Here is a 21,669-nt window from a genome sequence, read left to right as displayed (position 1 = left end):
ACAAAATAATAATAAAAAAAATAAAAAAATAATAATTAAAAATATTAAAAAATAATATTTAAAAATAAAATAAAATAATAATTAAAAATATTTAAAAATAATAATTACAAATATTAGAAACATTTTAATAAAAAAAAATAATTCCCTTATTTAAATATTAGTAAAATTTTGATTTAAAATTGTTTTAACTGATGTTGAAAATTCGAAAGCAGATTCCAATACATCGAACGTTTGCCCTTCGCAAGCACTATATTCAAGGCATCGACTAAGTGTAAAAGTTATCAATGGTAAAAAATGATTTTGAAGTGAGCACTAAAAATATTTTAAAACTAAAATTCATGTACTTTACAAAATCTCTGCTTTAGCCCACTATGTATCTCACTTGTTTTATTGGACATACATATATAGGGTTTTCCAATAAGGGCGGGTCGAAATGGAGTAAAACAAGGTAGATGTGAGGTATTAAACAAAACATTTTTTTTTTTTTTTTGGTATTACTTGGAAGGAGCATGCATGCCATTAGGTATGGAAGATAAGACACCATTAAAATGTGCGCCGCGATTGCGCATGGTGCCTCGGATTCGAGAGCTCAAATTTTCAATGGATCTGTTCCAAATGTGCGACTAAAATTGAGCAATGAATTTTGGTTATGTTGCCTTTGAGAAAAAAGGTCGATTACAGCTTATTGGCATAAACCTGCGACTGCAGAAGACATCACAAAATACAGTCTAGGGGAGTGGAATTGCATGATTTAGATGGTCAATTGAAGTTAATAATAACGGTATGCCAAATCTTTCACATAAAGCTGTATCAGTTCCACGTGCTGCTGCTCAATCTTTAACTAGTCATGGAAATTTGGGAAATTCGGCAACTGTGGCTGCATGATCTACATTAGATTCATATATATATATATATATATAATTGCAGCTGAAGGCATTGTTGCTAGTGCTGCCACAAATATGTAATATATTTATTTATAAGTATATTTCATTATATTAAATAAATAAATAAATATATAATTGGGGCGTACACCCTTTTTGGGTGTTTGGCCGAACTCCTCCTCCTATTTGTGGCGTGCGTCTTGATGTTGTTAGACAATAGATTTGACGCCACTAAAAAACCAAAGCCGCCGCCAAACAAATATGTTAACATCGAGCTATCCCCATTAGAAAACTCTATATATCTATTAAGTATGTGCATACATACATATATATGCACGTATTTCACTAAAGTGCGTTTATTTGCCATTTTATTTACATGTATATGTTATGTATAGTTTTTGTTATTGTTTTGTAGTTTATAAATCTCTTTTCAATAATGTTTCACAGTTGCTGATTGCGTATATGCTGTTAATTGTTTTCGTTTTACATTTTTCACTTATTCTCGCACAATTTCGTATTTAATGTTCTCCATATCTCATTTCATAATTTAACTAAACTTACTTATTTAATATAAAAATGAGTGACAAAACTTATTTAAATATACAAATTGGCAATTTCTTTCGTTTGTATTTATTTGTTTATGCTATTTTGCTATTTTTCGTCTTCAACTATTCTATTTTATGTTTTCGCTTCCTCCAGCACACTTTTGTGTTGCTAGTTTATAGTATGCGTAGACTTAAAGTTTTGGATTTACTAATTTCATGAATGCTTTATCACTTAAAGCGTTGCTTTCTTTCTACAAAAAATGTTCGCCTCCTTCTTCTACTTTTTCTGTTTTTGTTTTTGTTTTATTTACTTAGTACATACATATTCTTTTGAGTTTTTTAAATTTTTCTAGTATTAAATTCTCCTTTTTACCCCTCCCGTACATCACTTTCAATGTTTTCTTTATGCTTACATAACAACAGGAAAATTATAAAAACAATTCCAGCGAGTTAAATCCTATGCAACGAAGGAGTAAAACATTGCAAGCGACTTATCATAAATTTTAATTCAAATTGAAATCAAATAATAAAAATAATATTAATTTATTAAAACTTCCTAAAACTCCTTTGTTTGCCTAAATTACTATGCTATGTACATAGCATAAATACATACACATTAGATACACTAACACACAGCGAAACAAACAATTTAAAAAATAGCAGAAACATATTTCTATGTGTAGTGTTGTGTACGACGTTTTTGTTGTTCTCACATATGTACTTATGTAAAAGTAGCGCGTATATGTATATGTATATTCTACTAATCATCGTCATCGGAAGAATTTGAGGACAATTGCAGATCGTTCTGCAGCAAATCACTTGTAAATGCACCATTGTTATTGTTGTGGCTATTCATATTGTTATTGCTATTGGACGCATAGCCAGACGAATGGGGATTACGACTGTGTTGTGACGCTGCTGCAGGCATTGGTGGAAGCGCTGACATCAAATTCGGCAGCTGATGCATTTGATGCTGTGGCTGTTGTTGGTGATGAGTTTGGAGATTATCAGCGCCAACCTCATCGTCGCTGCTATCGTCAGAATCACTGCCACTATCACTACCGCTTGAATCGGAGCCAGAACTCGAACTGGATGAACTAAGGCCGCGAATTTGCTGGAAGAGATAAAGGTTACATTGGTTAATTTTAGTTTTATTAAAGAAAACAAAAATTAAAAAAAAGTTATTTTGATTAAAAAAAAAATTGGAACAAAATAAATAACATAATAAAATACATAAAAAAAGCTTGATTACAACTCAACACTAGCACAGTCACTAGCAAAATTGCATTAAACAAAATAAAAGAAACATGTTTTAAACTAAAAATCAAGAAGTTAGATTTTTTTATATGAAATCTTCTACTGGTGGTAGCTTAAATTTATAATCACAAGGGCTTCTTTTGTTTTTGTTGTTGTTATAATCACAAATGCTAATGTTTGTTGCCCTATCAGTGTAGTGTTAATCACCGGTCGTCTTCGTCTAGCTCATTTCATGGTAGGCCCAGGAAACTTGCTGTTTCGACAGGTTGGGTCTAGAGGGAGAGGGGTGTTAGGTGCGTGGGTTTGATGGGGCATATGTTTAGTATGTCGAGGTCAATTCTGGATAGATAGGAGTTTAGTCAGCTACAGTATCGAGAACGTAAACGTAAAGCCCTGTCTAGTGTACGGCACCCCCGTACCCCACAAGTGCTAATGGCCTAAGTCGACTCAAGAAAGAGCTCAGTGACATGTGCTATCAAATTCTATTAACAAAACTATTTGAACACTTGACGACAAATGTTTTCTTTTAATGTATAAAATTAATAGTCCACTTTTTTGTTTTTGAATAACTTTTAAATAAACTAATAATTAAAAAAATGATTTTGAGTGATGGAAATCTTTATTTAGATCGTATAGCGCTGCATTGCTTGCCCGTTTCCAACTCTTAAATATGACTGGCATACAACGCCATTCGCAAAAAAAATGCACCTTCCGATAGGGTGATTAATTTTGCGCCACCTGTAATATCGTTATTGATTTTTCTAATTTCTTTTTAAATTTTGTGTTTTTTTTTAATTTTTTCAATATTTTTAAACATTTTTTGTTTTTATTTAATTTTTTTTAATTCTTATTTAAATGTTTTTTAAATTTTTTTTTAGTTTTTTTTTATTATTTTTTATTTTTATTTTATTTTTTATTTTTGTTTCTTTTAATTGTTCTCTTTTTTTAATTTTTTTTTTTTAATTTTTGTTTTCATTTTTTTTATCTCATGCATAATTTCCGACTTAGGTGGATATTTCAAGCAGAATTCTATTAAAATTTTTTCAACATTTTCTTGAAACCTACAATTTTGGCATTATCAAAAATTTCGTGGTTTTTTCAAAACGCAACTGCGGTTGGCATAATTTTTTATGTTTAATCTTTTCTAAATTCGAAAAATATAGAGATATGAATTTAGAAGCTGGACTTCATGGATAACTTAGGCCAGAGATTAGAGATAAATGCTTTAAGGAAAATGAAAACTAATGAATTTCTACAATCGTCTTTGGGATATTTCATTCCAGAATCGACCCCGACATATCCAGCACATCTGCGTCAAGTGAAGGTACCCCGCTCATGACACTAACTACCTATTCACGCGCCCACAAAACAGCTTCTAAAATACTAATAAACAACGAAATCTGACCGAGAAAAAAAAATGTTAATACCATTGGGAATATTTCGAGCTTTTCCAGTATGGTGGAATTTGGTGTCTCACAGCACGCCACATGAGCTTACAAATTTTATATGCTATTTTTAATTTTCTTAACAAACTCTGAGCCCTAATGAAATAATGCCTAATCGAGGATTGGGCATAGTGCACTAAATAATTAATGCAATAAGTGGATAGTTCAAAACATTGAAAAACTAAAGATTTAGTGCTAATTAAACTCTTATTTTAACTACCACTAAAAATGTGTGGAAGTGCAAAATGCCCAACCCTGATACACATCCCATCCGTTCTCACCTGCTCTAGCTGCGCCGCCGCATTGGCCATGGCCGCATCGCTGTCGTGTGGCGATGACAAGCCTGTCATATGTTGTTGTTGTTCTTGATGTTGGTAGTGGTGCTGCTGCTGCTGCTGCTGTTGCGCCTGATGATGCTGCTGGTGCATGTGATTGCCACTATGATTGCCCATTGATAGATTATTGTTATTGTGATAACCACCAAGGCCACCATTCGACATATGAGCTGAGGATGTGGAGTTTGAGGAGTACATGCGATTGTTGCTTGATTGTTGTTGCAGCTGCTGTTGCATTTGCTGCTGGTGTGGTTGATAGTGATTTTGCTGTTGCTGTTGTTGCCTTTGTTGCTGCTGCGCGAAGTTTTGTGGCGAGGAAGCTAATAAAAAAAAAAAAATTTTTATTGTTATAATATAATTGAATATTTTTCGAACTATTAATCATATTTTTCTAAGTTTTCATCATACTTCGTTGTTCCATGCGGTTATGCTTCGTTTGCTTGCCATGACTCGGCGCCGTCGCCATCGGGTTTGCAGACGCCGCTGAGCTAAGGTTATTGTGCCGTTTCTGATTGTTGCGATGCGATTGCTTGGACTGTTTAGTCGACGAGGGATGCGGATGTTGTTGTTGCTGTTGGTACTGCTGCTGCTGCTGCATGGGATATTCATGCGCCGAATTGTTATGGCTCGAAGCCGAGGATGATGAAGAAATATTCGACGGGTCATTACCACTACCACCGTGCGCTTGACTATTACCAGCAGCGCAGGAGAAACCAAACATGCCATCATCGTCATCATCGCAGATCATTGGAATGCTAGGTAGCGTGGCTTGTGCATTGTGCGCGTTCCAGCTGCAGAAAAAAAAATAAACAAATAATCATTGTCTCATTTTAATTAAATAAGTTTCGTAATACTCACGCCGGAGCTGACTGTGGACTTTTGTGAATGGATGGTGGTGCAGACGGTGAAGCTGAAGCGGATGGCGAGTTTCTTGGCTTAAAATCAACTGGGGTAAAATATGAATTGGTAATGTTAGAATAGCGAAAAAAATAGATATATATTACAATGTAAAAACAGTATAAATAATTTTATAATAGGGCGGGTCGATTTAAAAATCGCTCATTGCTCTGTGAAAATCGTATTCTAGGGATCAAAATAAGAAACTTTGCCGAAGGAACCATACCTCTAAAACGAATTCTGAAGTCCCCCAATTTCAAAATATCACAATTTTTGGCCTTTACATGAAAAAATCAGCTAAATGGCTATGTTTTCTTTTTATTTATTTATAATAATATTTATTATTTATTTATAATAATATTTATTATTTATTTATAATAATATCTATTTATTTTTTCTCTTAAGAAATTTATTTAGTCAGAACATACTACGTATGTAAATGAAAAAATTAATTTAAGTGAGTTATAGAAAAGAAACTAAAAAATTCGACCCAAATTGGGGGACATCAGAATTCATTTTAGAGGTATGGTTCTTCGGCAAAGTTTCTTATTTTGATCCCTAGAATATGATTTTTACAGAGCAATGGGCGATTTTTTTGCCTCCCCACAAATCGACCCGGCCTAATGTGCATACATACATATCTACATACATATCTGAACCTAAAAATTAAGCATACGATTTTAAATTCGTTTTCCACTTACTTATATTATTCCGACGACTCCCTGTGGACACTTTCGTCTTCGATGTGATGCGCATGGTGCTATTTTCGAGTTTTTGCTGAGGCGCTACAACGTTCGCGCCGGGCGCTATCGCACTTGGCTTGTTTGTCATCTCACTCCTGAAAACGAAGTGAATAAAAAGTTTTATTTATGTTATTATTCGTTTATGTAAAAATTTTATTGTTATGCAAGCTTTTATAAAAGAAAATATTATATATTAAAATGTGAATAAATGAAATTAAAAAAATATAATACAATTTAGGATAAAGGTATGCAGCAATGATGCAAAAATCGCATGATGCAGACTGTAAGTCCGCTTCAAAACGATAGAACCTCAACATTTTGATCAGTTTTGAATTTTTTTTTCTATTTGGAATGCCAAACAAATAAATACAAATTTCAATTTTTATATAAAAATTAAAAAAAATTTCATTTTTCACCATAATTGTACGAATTTTAACCCTTTGGGAGCGAAGCCGCTCGACGGGCGAGCGTCGCTGAGGACGAGATGTATTGGAGTGCGCAGTAAAGAAAATAAATACATACGTTGAACGTTTTAAAAACTAAGGCTTTATTTAACACAAGAAAAAATTTTCCATGAAATCAAAAAGTATTTATAAACAAACTGCTATCACTGCTAAAGTTGAAATGCCTAAGTAAATTCTTTATTGCATGGATTTCACTTCCACTTGACGAAGTAACGCCGACATCTTCAAAGTAATATTCGTCAGAACTGTCACTATCTAACGTATCATCTCTAGATCGCCTAGCCATCGTGCGTGGGATAAAATATAAAATACAATATATAAAATATATATGAGAGACTGAATGGAAGAGTTGAAATTCATTTTGACCATACATTGCACGGGGCATGCTGCTGGAGTGACAGTCCTTGGCCGGATATAAATCCGGGTCGTTTCGGTAACGTAGAACCTACTGTCTTGGAAACTACTCTACCGTCGTCTCACATCGTAAGTTTACATTATAAGGCAGATATGACTTCATCGCTAATGGCCCCTGATGTCTTTGAATGAAAACGTGACTCTTTTACTATACATATGCGTATCTTATTCCTCAGAACGACAGACGTCGCGATCGTTGTAGCTACGAATTAATTTGGGCGGTTATATGCCGACACTCGTCCCCAAAGGGTTAATTAGAATTTCTAGAAAAATGTTTGCTACGCAATTTTATAGCCATAAATTGCAGGTTTAAAGTTGCTAAAAAATTCCGTTGATTTGTTATAATTTTTTAGCTGACTTTAGCTTTCTTCCATAGAGAGAATTAATTATTCATACAAAGTGCATAACACCGTTAGCTAAAAAAAATTATAAAAATCAACGAGATTTAAATTTAGTAAGCTATAAAACTGCTTACCAAAAATTTTCATAGAAATTCTAACGATGAAAACCCTGTAATTGTGATGAAAAATTAATGCAAATTTTCTAATTTTGGCTTGAAATTTAATTTTGTTCCTTTTTTAATTTGAAGCAATTAGGTTTATACGGTTTTTATTAGACAATAAAAAAAAACAAAAAAAAAATAAAAATAAAAAAAAATAAAAAAAATAAAAAAAAAATAAAAAAATATAAAAAAATAAAAAAACAACCTGTCAAACATGGTCAAAATGTTAAGGTACTATCATTTTGTTGCGCGCTGTGTGTATATATGTATGTATGTCAGTCAAAGCTATTCAAATAAAGTCGAAAATCGAAAATCAGCGAGTTCATTATTGTTTTTTAATGGAATATGTTTTTAGTTTGAGCACAGTATCTTTTTTTAGATAATTACCATTTCTATTTTTTTTTTTTTAATTGAATACTTTTTTTAGTTGTTGCTTATTATCTTTTTTTTTTTTTTTTTTTTAATTTTAATTTTTCCATTTTCTTATTTTATCATTTTTATTCTTTTTTTTATTGAACGTTTTTTTTTTAGTTGTTGCTTTTTTAGATTTTTTTATCCTAGCCTAATTCATCTATCGCGGCCGCCGTAGCTGAATGGGTTGGTGCATGACTACCATTCGCAATTCACAGAGAGAACGAACATCGGTTCGAATCTTGGTGAAACACCAAAATTAAGAAAAACAGTTTCTAATAGCGGTCGCCCCTCGGCAGGCAATGGCAAACCTCCGAGTGTATTTCTGCCATGAAAAAGTTCCTCATAAAAATATCTGCCGTTCGGAGTAGGCTTAAAACTGTAGGTTCCCTCCACACCACAAATAGGAAGAGGAGCTCGGTCAAACACCCAAAAAGGGTGTATGCGCCAATTATATATATATATATATAATCCATCCATACATCTAATCATCTTAGTTTTTTTTTTCATTTTATTTATTTTTTTTCTTTTTTTCTTTTTTTTCACTTTTTCCATTTTTTTTTTATTTTTTTATTAAGTTATACTTTATTTATTTATTCTATTATTCATTCCATTTTTTTTTTTTTTTTTTTTTCATTTTATTTATATTTATTTTAATTGAATACTTTTTTTAGTTGTTGCTTATTATACTTTTTTTTTAATTTTAATTTTAAATTTTTCATTTTTATTTTTATATTTTTATTGAATACTTGTTTTTAGTTGTTGCTTTTTTTAGATTTTTATTTTTTCATCCTAGTCTAATCCATCCATCCATCTAATCATCCTAATTTTTCCTTTTCATTTTACTTATTTCATTTTATTAAGTTTTTAATTTTATATTTTCACCATATTTTAGTTATTTTTTTATTTCATTCTATGTTTTGCCTTTATTTTTTTCATTTTATTTATTTTTTTCCTTTTGTTTTTAATTATCTTTTTGTTCATTTTCTTTTTTTTTGCGCTTTATTTTATTTTTTATTCCATTTCATTTTGTTTTTTGTTTCTCATTTTATTTTATCTCTGTTTATTTTATTCTTTCTTTTCATTTCATTTTTTTCTTTATATATATTTTTTTCATTTAATTTAATTTTAGTTTTGTAATTTTTTAAATGTTCTCAATTTTTACATTTTTTTTAATTTTATTAATATTTTTATCAATGCTAAACAAAAATCAGTTTTCAGAGTTTTGAATCAGTTATTGCTACAGTTTTAATTATTAAATTTCTAATTATTTAAAAAAAAAATTCAATTTAATATTATTTATTTCAAAAGTATTTTTCTATTTGCTTTTCATTTTATTTTTCTTTTGTTTTTTGTTTTTAATTTTATTTTTGTTTATGTTTTTTTCTTATTTAGATTTATTTTAGTTTTTATTCATTTTTTTTTTCATTTCATTTCGTTTCGTTTAATTTTTTTATTATAATTTTTTCAATTTTATTTTATCTCTATTTTATTTTTTTAATTTTTCTAATTTTTTACATTTTTTTAAATTATTATTAATAGTTTTTTATTTGCTATTATTTTGTTTTTAGATGCCTCAGTGCTAAACAAAAATGAGTTTTTAGAGTTTTGAATCGGTTACTGCTACAGTTTTAATTATTAAATTTCTAATTAAATTAAACATTGTTTTATACGAATGCCTCGATAGCCGCAGTAAATTTTCAAAAGCACACCCCTATTAAGGTTGACAAACATACTTTACTCAAGGTAAAGGAATTGTACCGTTAATTAATGGCATGCATATGTGTTCAGTGCTTTTCATTAAACTCTGGAGAAGGTTTCTTTCAATTATGTTTCTGGTTTCTATTGGACGATTTTTTTCGCCATTATTATCTTACAATTAACAACTTTGTGGTGTTATTTGATTTTTTTTCCATTTCTTGATAGTATTTTCGCAATTGATTTTAATTTTTTTATACTTTTAGTTTATACGAACATTACCAATTACTTTTGCATTTAGCATTTTTTTTTAACTTTTATTTTCAATTCGCATTTTATTTACTTGTAATGCCTTTCCATTGATTTTTTATTGTAGTTATTTATTTATTTTAACTTTTTAAGTTAAGCTAAATTATTTTGACTTTTTAAATTGTCCATTTTTTGTAAATCTTTTCATTTTAATACGAGGTGGTGGAAGATGTCACAACAATAAAAAGCACACCACAAATAAGAGCCAATTATATAATATACAGCTACGGTTTACAAACAGACAAGCAATGGAGCGCGTCAAGATCAAAATAAAGATTTCCATCACTCAAAATCAGTTTTGGTAACAAAGTTATATTTTGGATTTGTGGATCTTTCAGAATTTTGTATATAATTGCAGAGTAAATATTGAATGAAGATTTTGAATAACTGCGAAAATTCAATATTCCGTTTTACTGATAAAACAATCCATTTTTGTATTAAAAAGTTCGAAATGAACATTTTCAAGAATTTTGTGCGCTTTTTAATTTTTTATAAATATTATATTATAGTTTTTTTTTCTTCGCCATAAATATTGTTATAATTTCAAGACATAGTTAAAACGATTTGCGTGGTTTAAAAATGTAATATTTTTAATTTATTTTTGGTTACTGGTCCTTTAATGGTCTGTTAATGACCGGTTTTCAGGATTTTGAATGAATTATAAGATTTCGATGACATTCTAATTACGAAAATGTTTAAATTGAAATATTTTAATCAAGGCGTATTCATTAAAGGTGCTGACACTAGACCAACAACAATGTTTTGTACGTTTGATTGTCAAAGCAAAGTCTTGGCAATGTAGAAAACAAAGAATGAGTTCGCCTTGTTTCATTCTGGGCTGACAGTCACATAGACACGGCGCAAGAAAAAAATCAAATCAGCTGATTTACCGATACCAACTTTAATAGATTCGCCGTGATTATAATGCAATATTGTTTTCCACTTACCTAGTCTTTTTCACTTGTATATTGTGATTCAGTTTCTCGAAAGTAATACCACCGGTTTTTCGATCGTAAATCAATAAACATTCTTTTGTGTATTTTCTGTGATTTCCCTTATAAACTGTATGAGGCACACCGGAACTTACTGCAAAGAGAAAAAATAGATAGCGTTGTTAAGAGGAATCAATATATTTTTTTAATGCAATACATAAGTACATATGTATGTACTGCTGTAAAAACGCTGGGGCTGACCACCGAGCGATTCATAGATTTTTCGAGGAATATTTTTGCTACGATAATTTTACTTAATAGCTTTTTATGTGGTTTTTCATGCGCTGGGTCACCCAAAGTCCGGTTTATTATTTTTAGCATTTATCAGCAACCACAAATCTAAGCATGAGAAGGCGATGTATGTATATAAAATCAAAAACAAGAAAAAATAAAAAAAGAGGAGGAAGAAAAAAATATTGCTTCGCGATTTCCAAGTAATTATTGCAAACTCAAATTTTATTACAGCGCCACAACTTTTTAAACACACACACACTTGCATTCACACGTATATATATGCATGTATGTATGTATATATGTCGTGTAACAAACAAAGAAAAATCCAAAATTACTGATTGATGCAATAATGAATAATGGTAATTGTAATCAAGAAGAAGAAAAAAAAAACATCTCAGGTTTAGTGCATTTTCAACAACGGCGACGACAGGTTTCCTGGTGTGGCATAAATTATGCAACACCAAAAAGCAGCACATAGCAAAAACACACCTCAAATACCGCAGACGGGCAACCAAAACATAACAAAAAATAAACAAAAACACAACATCAGAGTATCACAAACAAAAACAAAAAGAGTGAACGGAAAATTGTAGAAAAAACCATACCGCACAAATAAAAATGCATAAAAACGGCTTTTGCAAGGAAAATATAACGTAAGCAATGCAATACATAATAACAAAACCGCAAGAAAAATTAGCCACAAGACATAGAAAATAATAAAAAATTAAATAAAGTACCTCGTAAGTGCACGCTTTTGTCCACTTTTGATGAAAAAATTATTCAACTTTGACAGTTTTTGCTTTTGAAGCAATAAATTTAATTCCTTCATAGACTGGTTTCTTATTGCTTTTTTAGTTTATTGAATAAAAAGTTTCTTAAATTATTCATTTGATGTATAACCAAAAAAATGTGTTCGTATCCTTAAAAGCCAGTCAAATGGTATTTGCCTGTTGAAAATTAAAAAAAAAAACAAATGGAAATCGCTTGTTTTGCTAAATTACATACCACAGATCATACACGCAACTACTCGCCGTGTGAGTGTGTTTGCATAGATGCAACAAGGAAACTTAATGCCTTGCAAAAGCGCTGTGCATGCGCCGTTGAAAGCGTAACAAATTGGGGGCGCTCTAACCGCACTATGGCTACTCACCCAAATGGAATGTGTTTAAGTGTATATGGGTATGTGTGGAGCGCTCAAATCGATGTTACGCTGTTGTAGCAGGTTAAACTGGTGCAAAAACAACTCAAACCAAATCTGTACTATTTTATTTATTTATTTTTTATATATTTAATATTTTTTATATTTTTCATATATCTTTTATATCCTTTTTATATATTCTTTTTATAAATATGTTTTATATTTTTTATATACTTTTATATATATGTTTTTTATAAATTTTTTTATATTTTTTACATATTTTTTATATATTTTTTATATTTTTATATTAGGTGCGCAACAAAGTTCTCGCTGTTTTTTGATGAAAATACAACTTTATTCTGAAAAAATTGTTACATGTGAATCATTGAAAGTATTGCCCATCGCTGGCTACTACTTTTCCCCATCTTTCTGGTAGATCTCGTATACCGTCGCGGTAAAACTGTTCATCTTTTGAGGCTATCCACGGATCAAGTCATTTTTTGATGTCTTCTTATGAATGGAACTGCTGGTCAGCTAGACCATGTGCCATCGATAGGAACAGGTGATAATCGGACAGCGCAATATCTGGAGAATATGGCGGGTGGGTGATACCAAAACAAAATCGCTAATGTGTCGAAGCAGTTTGTTTACCATATGTCTAAGCTTGGTTTATAAGGTTTAGGTTATGTTAGAATCGACTAGCACACACTGCTGGCGGGGTCTATTGACAAACAGCGGGAACTTAGTTGCGCACCTAATATATTTTTTATGTATGACTCTTTTTCCCACGCTCTGGATCTAAATTTCCCACATCATTGATTACATTTTTTTTAATCACATCATTGATTACATTTTGTTTTTTAACTAATATTTTCTTGGGTATTGCTTGTTGTGGTTGTGCTCGCAACTGTATGTATGTATCAAAGTTAAGACTAACCAGTTTGTTATTAGTAAAAATCCTTTAAATTTTTTAAATGCACACGGAAAATATAAAAATCTTTATGTGGAACTAAATAAGTAATAATTCGTTGCGGATATTATAAAATTATTTTATGGCATTGTACGAGGTCAGTGGAGAAGTAGGCTACTATCAGTAAATTTATTTTTAAATTCTCCGACTGATAAAATTTATTTAAATAAGCGATAAGCAACTGCATTGTAATTGAAAAATAATGCAATCGAGATATCAAAAAAAAGTATTGTCACAAATAAGATGAAAAATAAATAGGGGCATTTCGGCAAAAATAAAGTGGAATATATGCACAAATGCACTATATACACATTTCAGTTCTTAAAATTCTATATGAAGTGTAACCTCTCGTAACAGACATCCCCATCAAACGGGCACTTCGCTTGAGCGAACATTTTTCCTAAAACAAATCTTCGATATCGGCGTAAATTACCCTCCCTTGAGCGGACACCTCTATAGGGCGAACAAGAGTTGACTGACGGTGAGTGTCCGTCCAAGTGAGATTTCATTGAGTGTAAGTAATTATTTCGAAAAATCAGAAAAATCCAAAATATGCACAAAACTCAAAATTAATGCTGGAGGTTTGATGAGACATTCCCTACAAGACATGCCTCCATTAAATAATCGGCATAAAGTACATTAAAACTATGTATTTTTAAACATTGGCACAATTACTCATTTGGGATATCCAATAAAAGCAAAATAATGCAATTAAAATATTTATTATATTCGGTATACCCATGGAAATTCCCTATGAATAAACTGAACCGACTGCGAATTAAGTAAATTATCAAGCACAAAAATAGCCATTCAGATTACAGAAAACAACTAAGCAATCAAGGCATCAAACTATTGCATCAACCAACACTCCATTAATCCATGGCATCTAGCGTCCCTGTGTCAGCTGCTGAGTACGTATGTATGCGTGATGCAGGCTTACTTTTATACTTGTATATATGTATATGAGTGTCCGTTCACCACCGCTACGAACGCTTTGGTTAGTTACTAAAAGCCAAGTCATCTCAAGGCCGAAAAATTATTGCTCTTTTGTTTTGGTAGCACCACTCTAAGAAATGTATGCGCGTAGGTATGTAGCGGAGTGGTGTTGTTAAATTAACGAAAAAAAAACAAAAACAATTTAATAAATGAAAAAATTACCAGCTATCTCGTAACATTAAATCAGCGTATGTGTTGGCCCAGTCAGGTTAACGTCAGAGTCAGCATTCACGTCCGCTACTTCATTTATAACTTTAACTCCAACGTCAACGTCAACGTCATCAGCGCGCGGCGCATTCACATTTCGATTCACCACGACTGAACTGAGACACTGAGTTTGTACTGGCGTCGCACATACACTGGTCCGGTTCGGGGCCATTAGCGTACAAATAAGTATGTATGTATTCTTGTATACATATTTAGCACGTCGCAATGTAACGCAAAGCATGCATACACTTGGAAGTGTGTAAAAAAAAACAAAAAAACAAAAAACTACCAGATGAGTGTATGCTGCGTAAATGCGTGTAAATCGCACAATGCAGAGCAGATTGCTACGTTTTTGTATCGCACTTTACTTTTTCGGCGCTCCGGCCAACCTACCTACACTCTCCCACTCTCTCTCGCTTCCCCACCTCCTTACATATAGATTTGTAACACGCCGGCACTTTTAGATTGACCAATCATATCTGTGTCTCCTTTATTTCCAACCACTGTTGCGTATTTTCCCCTCACTTTTTTGTATACTAGCAATAGCAGCAAATAGCAATAGTAATCAGTGTCCAAGTAATGTTGTTGACAACAAAGACGTCGTCGTCTTTTTACGTTCACAACGTCAAGTAATTTTGTTGGTGTTGATAGTGAAAAACATGTCCAATGTAAGCGGCACGCTTCAGCGCATTTTAAAGAGACGCAGAGACGTTGGAATGAAAACTTTGATTACTTATGTGTGTATGTACGTTTGGTTGCTATTGGTACATCGTGTGAATTCACATGCCTTTGTACGATGAGCGCACTAAGTAATCATCGCAAATGAGTTAAAGAATTTTAATTAGTTTAGTTATCTATATAAAACATTCTCACCCACACCAGCTACACCAATACGTATTTGTCGAAAATACTGCAAGTTAGTTTAAAGGGCTGAATATGTAGGGGTAATATTTAAGATATATATATACATACATGTACATTTTAAATTCACCTAAAAGCTCTTCAGAAGCGCTCGGAAAATTAAAGAACATTACAAATCACAAATAATTTTACTTGCAGCACACAAAGCGTTGTTCACAAGATAAATGAGAATTGAGTCACATTTTTTTGATAAATTTTTATGAAAACTTTGCACTGTTTTACTTTAAAAATGTCCTTATACTTGATTAAAAACATCGTCTTACTCATAGTATTTGACCGTCATTTCTCATATTATATTTTGCCCTGAATTCGGTTATGATTTCAGATATTAAGAAATTAGCACAGTTTTCAAAAAATAGGAAGAAAGTGAGTTCATATTTTTATATCTCCAGTTGTACATATGTAGTTAGTCCATATCAAGATTTTTGAAAGTGTTTTCATTTTTTAAATTGAATTGAAAGATGGCAAATGATGGTAAAAAACATAAGGAAATAAGAAATTTAAAACAAAAATTCTTAAAACATTTTTCTTCTTTTAAATTTTTTTTATAAAACATTTTTTTTGTAAATGTTAGAGTTGTAATTTCCAGTAAAAAATTTTTTGTAAAATTTTTTTTTTACTTTTTTCTTTTAAAACATTTTTTCCTCTAAAAATTTTTTTCTTTTAAATTTTTTTTTTATAAAACAGTTATTATATATTTAAATGTAAATGTTGCAATTTCCAGTAGAACCATTTTTAAGTAATAAAAGCTAACACAACCAAAACTTTCTTTTCTTCTAAAGATTGAATTGAAAGGTGGCAAAAAATAAATAAATAAGAAATTTAAAGAAAGTAAAAAAAAAATTCTTTAAAAGAAATTTTTTTAAGAACTTCTTCTTTAACCATTTTTTTCTTTTAAATTTTGTTTTTATAAAGTTATTATATATGTAAATGTTAAAATTGTAATTGCCAGTAAAATGTTTAATGTTTTTTTTTACTTTTTTCTTTTAAAAATGTTTTCCTTTAACAATTTTTTTCTTTCAATTATTTTTTTTATAAAATAGTTATTATATTGTATATGTAAATGTAAAAGTTGTAATTTCCAGTAGAACCATTTTCAAGTAATAAACCAAAATTTTCGTTTCTTTTAAAGATTTTTTTTATATTGTAAAACAGTTATTATGTAAAATGTAAAATGTTTACTTTCCAGGTAATAAAAGCTAATACAATCAGCGAGGATTTACTCACTTGGTCACCATTTTTTAGTTCAATAATGCCATAATAGAATAATAAAATAAAAAAATATCCCTTCAAAAAATTATTGACATCACTTTTTTTAACAAAAAATCATGGGATCGTGAGCCTAATTTTGTAAATGGCTAAAAGAACGTCGTAACCAAAAATATTATTTTTTAGATAAATATACAGATATGACTACCAGCGCCTATGCTGTGTAAAATAAATTTTTGCCCAATTTTAGTGGCCTCCTAAAAAGAATATACCGCAGAGGAGAATTGCTTTAAATAATGTACATTTGACCGTGTAGAAATGCAACGTTGACAAATTTTTCGGTTTGTTATGGAAAATTTTATTAACGTAATGGAAAATACTTATTTATTTTTATTTTTTCTCCCCTGCTTCGCAAAAATAATCGATAAAACATTTTTGCTGAAAAATGCGGATTATGCTAAATTATGATGTTATGAACATAGAGCCTCGAGCCTCTATGACCATTTTAGGTTGAGTAAAGCCAACCACATCAAGATGCATACCACAAATAGGAGGAGGAATTCGGCGAAACACCTAATAGAAGTATACGCGCCAATTATTTATTTATTTTATTTTAAAGCCAGTTGTTTGTTGCAGCGTTGCAAAATTAACGTAAAAAGGAGAGAAAATTCGATACTTGCTTCAGTACTACTATGACAAAGGTGAAAAGTCGGAGCAAACGGCGAAAAAAATATAAGTTATTTGTGAGCCACGAAACAGCATTGAATGCAAAAGCAAGGTTGTGATCTCAAAGATTCTGTTGAGTTAGACCAATTGCCGAAAATGCTGATCAATTTTTTAACACAATTTACATAAAGATAATTATTAATTGTGAAGGAAAGTATCGAAAATTTTTGAAAAATATGAAAATTGTGTATTTCGGTATCGATTCTTTCAGGAATTGTTCGTTTTTAAAATCAATCCCAAAGTAATCAGATGAGCGTTACTAACTTCAAAATAGGGTATCAAACAATCGATGCTGTGCGTCAATTGACAACGAAAGATCGTCGTAAGACATATCGTGAGATAGAGGTATCCTTATCCTTGGGCATTGGTGGCACTAGCATATATTCGACATTACATGAATATTTGGTCGTCATGATGATTTGTCCTCGTTGGATACCGCGTAATTTGAAAAAAAAAAAAACTGATTCGTATTGATTTGTGTAAAGAAATGATGCAGAAATTCAGCCGCGGTGGTGCAAAGCACGCCTCGTATGTCATCATAACAAGTGACGTACCTTTGATCTATAAGCCGAAAACAAAACAGTAATCGACGATATGGGTGTTCCAAAACGAGCTTAATCGAACAAAAGTTGTTCGCGGAAGAGGCACCACAAAGCAAATGGGCCACTGTTTTTTCGGAAAATCTAGTTATGTCGCAACTACATATATCACTAAATACGCTTAAAACAGTCAATTACACAACCATTTGTTTGCCAGAAGTTTTCGAAGAATTAAGCAAAACCAACCGCCGAAGACAACGCGAGTTGTTGTTGTAGCTGCTTACTTGCTCATCTAACGGTAGGCCCAGGAAACGTGCTGTTTCAACAGGTTGGGTCTAGAGGGAGAGGGGTGTTAGGTGAGTAGGTTTGATGTGGCAAGTGAAAAGGTGGTTATTGTCGTTCGTCTTCACATGCTGGACATATGTGGGGTATGTGGGGTATGTCGGGATCGATTCTGGATAACTAGGAGTTTAGTCTGCTACAGTAACCAGAACCTAATTGTGCCAAAATTAAGCGGATCCCTCGGGGTAGCTGAAGCTCTTCATCTGCAATAGGTGGTGGTTGGACTCCGAACGAAGCGGTATTCAGAGGTCGGGAGTTTGAGAAGGTGGAAGGTGCAGCCCCGAAGAATGTCATTTAGCGTTTGTCCGGTCCAGTAGTTGTCGGTTAGTTTTGTCCTGGATATCTCGCGGAGTAGTTGAAGAAATGCCATCTGACGCGCCTGGGAGGCGGCTCAGGTTCTAACAGGTGTCTACATGGGTGAAACCTTCGGTAGCACTCAAGTATAAACTGTTTGCTGAGTATTTTATTATCAAGGAATGACTGGGAGCATTAGTGCCTCATTATGTATGTAGGTGTAGTCGAGGGGACATCAGGAGGCATCCAGTAGCTATCCTTGGCATATCTGAAGCGTAGTTCACTGCGAATCACTAGTTCCAGACAACCAAACAGGCGCAGCATAGTTCAGCCCTGTCTAGTGCACCGTACGACAGCGCGAGCTCTCACTTATCGGCTCACAAAAGAGAGTTTTTGGAGCAGTCAAAAGATCAAAATAATTGATTATCCGCTTTGCAGCCCTGATTTGGCACCTACTGATTACTTTTTGTTTGGTAATATCAAAAATAAAATGCGAGGTTCCGGTTTCTCAACGACTGAGGAAACTGTTGAAGCCTTTAAGCAGTTCATTTTGGATGTATCCCCTTCCGAGTGCCAAAAGTGCTTTGAAAATTGGCTGAAGCAAATACAGAAGTGTATTGACTTCCAAGGAGAATATTTTGAAAAGCAATAAAGCCATTTTCATAATTATTTTATTGTGTTTTCATTATTGGGCGCAAAATATAAAAAACGCAAGCAGAAGGCGAAGGAAATATGTTAATTTGAGCGTCGAGATTAAGCGAAAATCTAGAATCTATTTTTACTCTCGCAACTATCGATTTGTGGTAGCTAAATTTTTCACAGCAGCGCACGTTTCAGTGGCTAACACGTGTTTGCAGCAACAGTAGCATTGCCTTTTAGAACGACATTACTCTATAAACGACCTAAACTAGAAAAATATCTAGAAAAAATAAAAATAAATAACACCAACAAAAAAGAAAGTTATAATAATGAAATCAGAGCAGAAGCCTTAAAAACCACTTCCATAACATTTTCAACAGTTTCGCCTGTTCCGGTTTCACACATAGCCGCATACATAGACCTGTTTGCGTGAATGGCATGCACACACACATGCACATATACATATACATAAATGGCACGACTATAGTCAGTTATAAATTCGTTCCGCGCACCGCACTTCTGCCGCCACCAGCTGCCCAACTATTTGTGGCAACCAAAACAGCAACAGCTAAAGACGGTTGGCTTTCATAAGAAACGTACGACCTTGAGCGGGCGCGTGTCTGCTGCTGTTACTGCTTGCTTTTGCTACTGTGAACGAGTTAGAGAAGCGCTCGGCTCAACTCCACGACAAGCACCGCACCACGGCAAGCAGCAAACAACCAACCGGCTGGCTGGGCAGTCAAAGCGACAAACAGCTTGTCTTGCCGGCAGCCAAAACATTCACTGCTGCATGTTTTCGGGTCTACGGCTGTTGCTCAAACTTCTTACCATAGGTATACAGTTGCTGAGGTGTTTTTTTTTGTCAATTTTTTGTGTGTTTTTTGTTTTTTTTTTCATCTACACCAACCTTTCAACCTCAGCTTCGTACTTTAGACTACGCGGTGTGTGTGTGTGTCTGTTTTTTCCTTTTGTTTTCAGTATCTGGTTTTCTGATTTGTTTGCTCCGGTAAAGTATTTTGGAAAGTTCGTGCGCCAACCAGCCGGCTTGGCCAGCTGTTGCTGCTGTTTTGCTTGTTTTTGTAGCTGCTACTTGACCAGGAGTAACCTGTTCTTTATTACATTTATTACGACTACACAGCAAACGAAATAATTTGTTTCCATTTCGCTTTTTAATTTTTTCTTTGCAATTAAATTATTTCTTCCCCCCTCCCCCTTTTGCATGTTTATTTATTTTTCTCACATTTGATTCGGTTTATGGAAACCTTACAAGCGTTTTCCGTAAAGTTCAGAGTTGCTTAATGAATAATGAGAATGCTGAAGGTCTCAAAAACAGAAAGGGCATTGTTAATTACAAACGTACATATGTATGTGTGTCAAGTCGTTTGTCATTGAAACTGATGAATTCTCTAAATTTGGCATTACCTTTCCACATCCCTTGATATGATTGATAAATTTAGGAGAAGCTTTCTCATGACTGACAAGAGTTTGAAGTTTCACCTGCTCTTTGCCTGCCGTTGGACCAATGCGATTAGAAAAAAAACTTTCTGTATAACTTTGTATTTTTTGTCTAAAAGTGATGGCTGCAGGCGAGTGTGCGTGTGCGTAGCCCACCGGCAATGCGTTCTCAGTTCGATCTGCACTGTGTACATAAAATATCAAGAAGTGCTTTCTAATACCAGCAATGATGAGCCTGCGACTGTACTGTTGTACATTTTTTTTGTTGTTGTAAGATAATAGCCTAAGCAGCTGCTCTAGAAGACGTTAGCGCCAATCTAATATATAATAACCAAACTTTTTTCAATCAAATTTTTTCAAACTCGCCTTCAGCAGTCTTCAAACTTTGGGCCCACCAACTTCTCTCTCTCACACTCTCATCCTGCTTTTTGCAAAACGAAAGACTGTTTGAAAAATGTTTTACAAATACATGAAATTAAATTTACATGCGACTGATGTGCACAAAAACTCAAGCCAACAACTTTCCAAACAACCAACAAATACAGATCTTAAACCCAACCGCAAGTGATTAAAGGTAATTGCTGCCAAAGTGATCGATCGTATAATCTCAAAAAAGATTTTAAAATCGTTTCACATTGCCACGTTATTTTGATATACCCACACAATTACGTCCGTTTTTGCTCTCAGTTGATCGTTGATCATTTCGGTTGTATGGAGGAGAAGGCCCGCCAACAACAAATGAGACAGTTCACCAGCTTGCTCATTGGCTAACTTCAAGCAAACCGCCGTTTCACAGATAACCGTAATACGATTTGCTATGCCATGGCCATTTAATTGCACGACAAGAAACAGTTCGGTCACTCGTTCGTTCGTTCAGTTATTCATTGTCTACTCACTGTAGTGGAGGTAGAGCCATGGACTGGACTCTGTGTGGTTGTTCGGTTATGGTTATTGGCCTTTGAGATGCCGTTAATATTATTTAGTTGTAAGTGTAAACAAAAACAAAATAAAAAAAATTAAAACAAATACAATACAACCAAAGTAAGCTTAAAAATGTAAAATCATGGCACAAAATGTGTTTCTTTACATTATTTACGTCATACACT

General features: G+C 32.8%; 1 protein-coding gene across 4 annotated transcripts in view; it reads right to left on the bottom strand.

Moving 5' to 3' along the window:
• Positions 1–1,081: 1,081 nt before the first annotated feature.
• Positions 1,082–21,669, bottom strand: part of LOC128868460 (ell-associated factor Eaf) — a 70,349-nt gene continuing 49,761 nt past the window's right edge. For all 4 annotated transcript variants that reach the window (XM_054110564.1, XM_054110562.1, XM_054110565.1 and 1 more), the window contains exons 4-9: positions 10,849–10,987; positions 6,062–6,198; positions 5,322–5,409; positions 4,872–5,254; positions 4,410–4,783; positions 1,082–2,540 (exon numbers count right to left, since the gene is read on the bottom strand). In XM_054110564.1, coding sequence (XP_053966539.1) covers positions 2,187–2,540; positions 4,410–4,783; positions 4,872–5,254; positions 5,322–5,409; positions 6,062–6,198; positions 10,849–10,987 — 1,475 coding nt within the window. In that variant the 3' untranslated portion in view covers positions 1,082–2,186. The remainder of the gene's footprint in view (positions 2,541–4,409; positions 4,784–4,871; positions 5,255–5,321; positions 5,410–6,061; positions 6,199–10,848; positions 10,988–21,669) is intronic.

This window comes from Anastrepha ludens, chromosome 6 (assembly GCF_028408465.1).
Source record: "Anastrepha ludens isolate Willacy chromosome 6, idAnaLude1.1, whole genome shotgun sequence".
NCBI lineage: Eukaryota > Metazoa > Arthropoda > Insecta > Diptera > Tephritidae > Anastrepha > Anastrepha ludens.
Note: the sequence above shows the minus strand (reverse complement) of the source record. Positions and strands in the feature narration are given on the sequence as shown.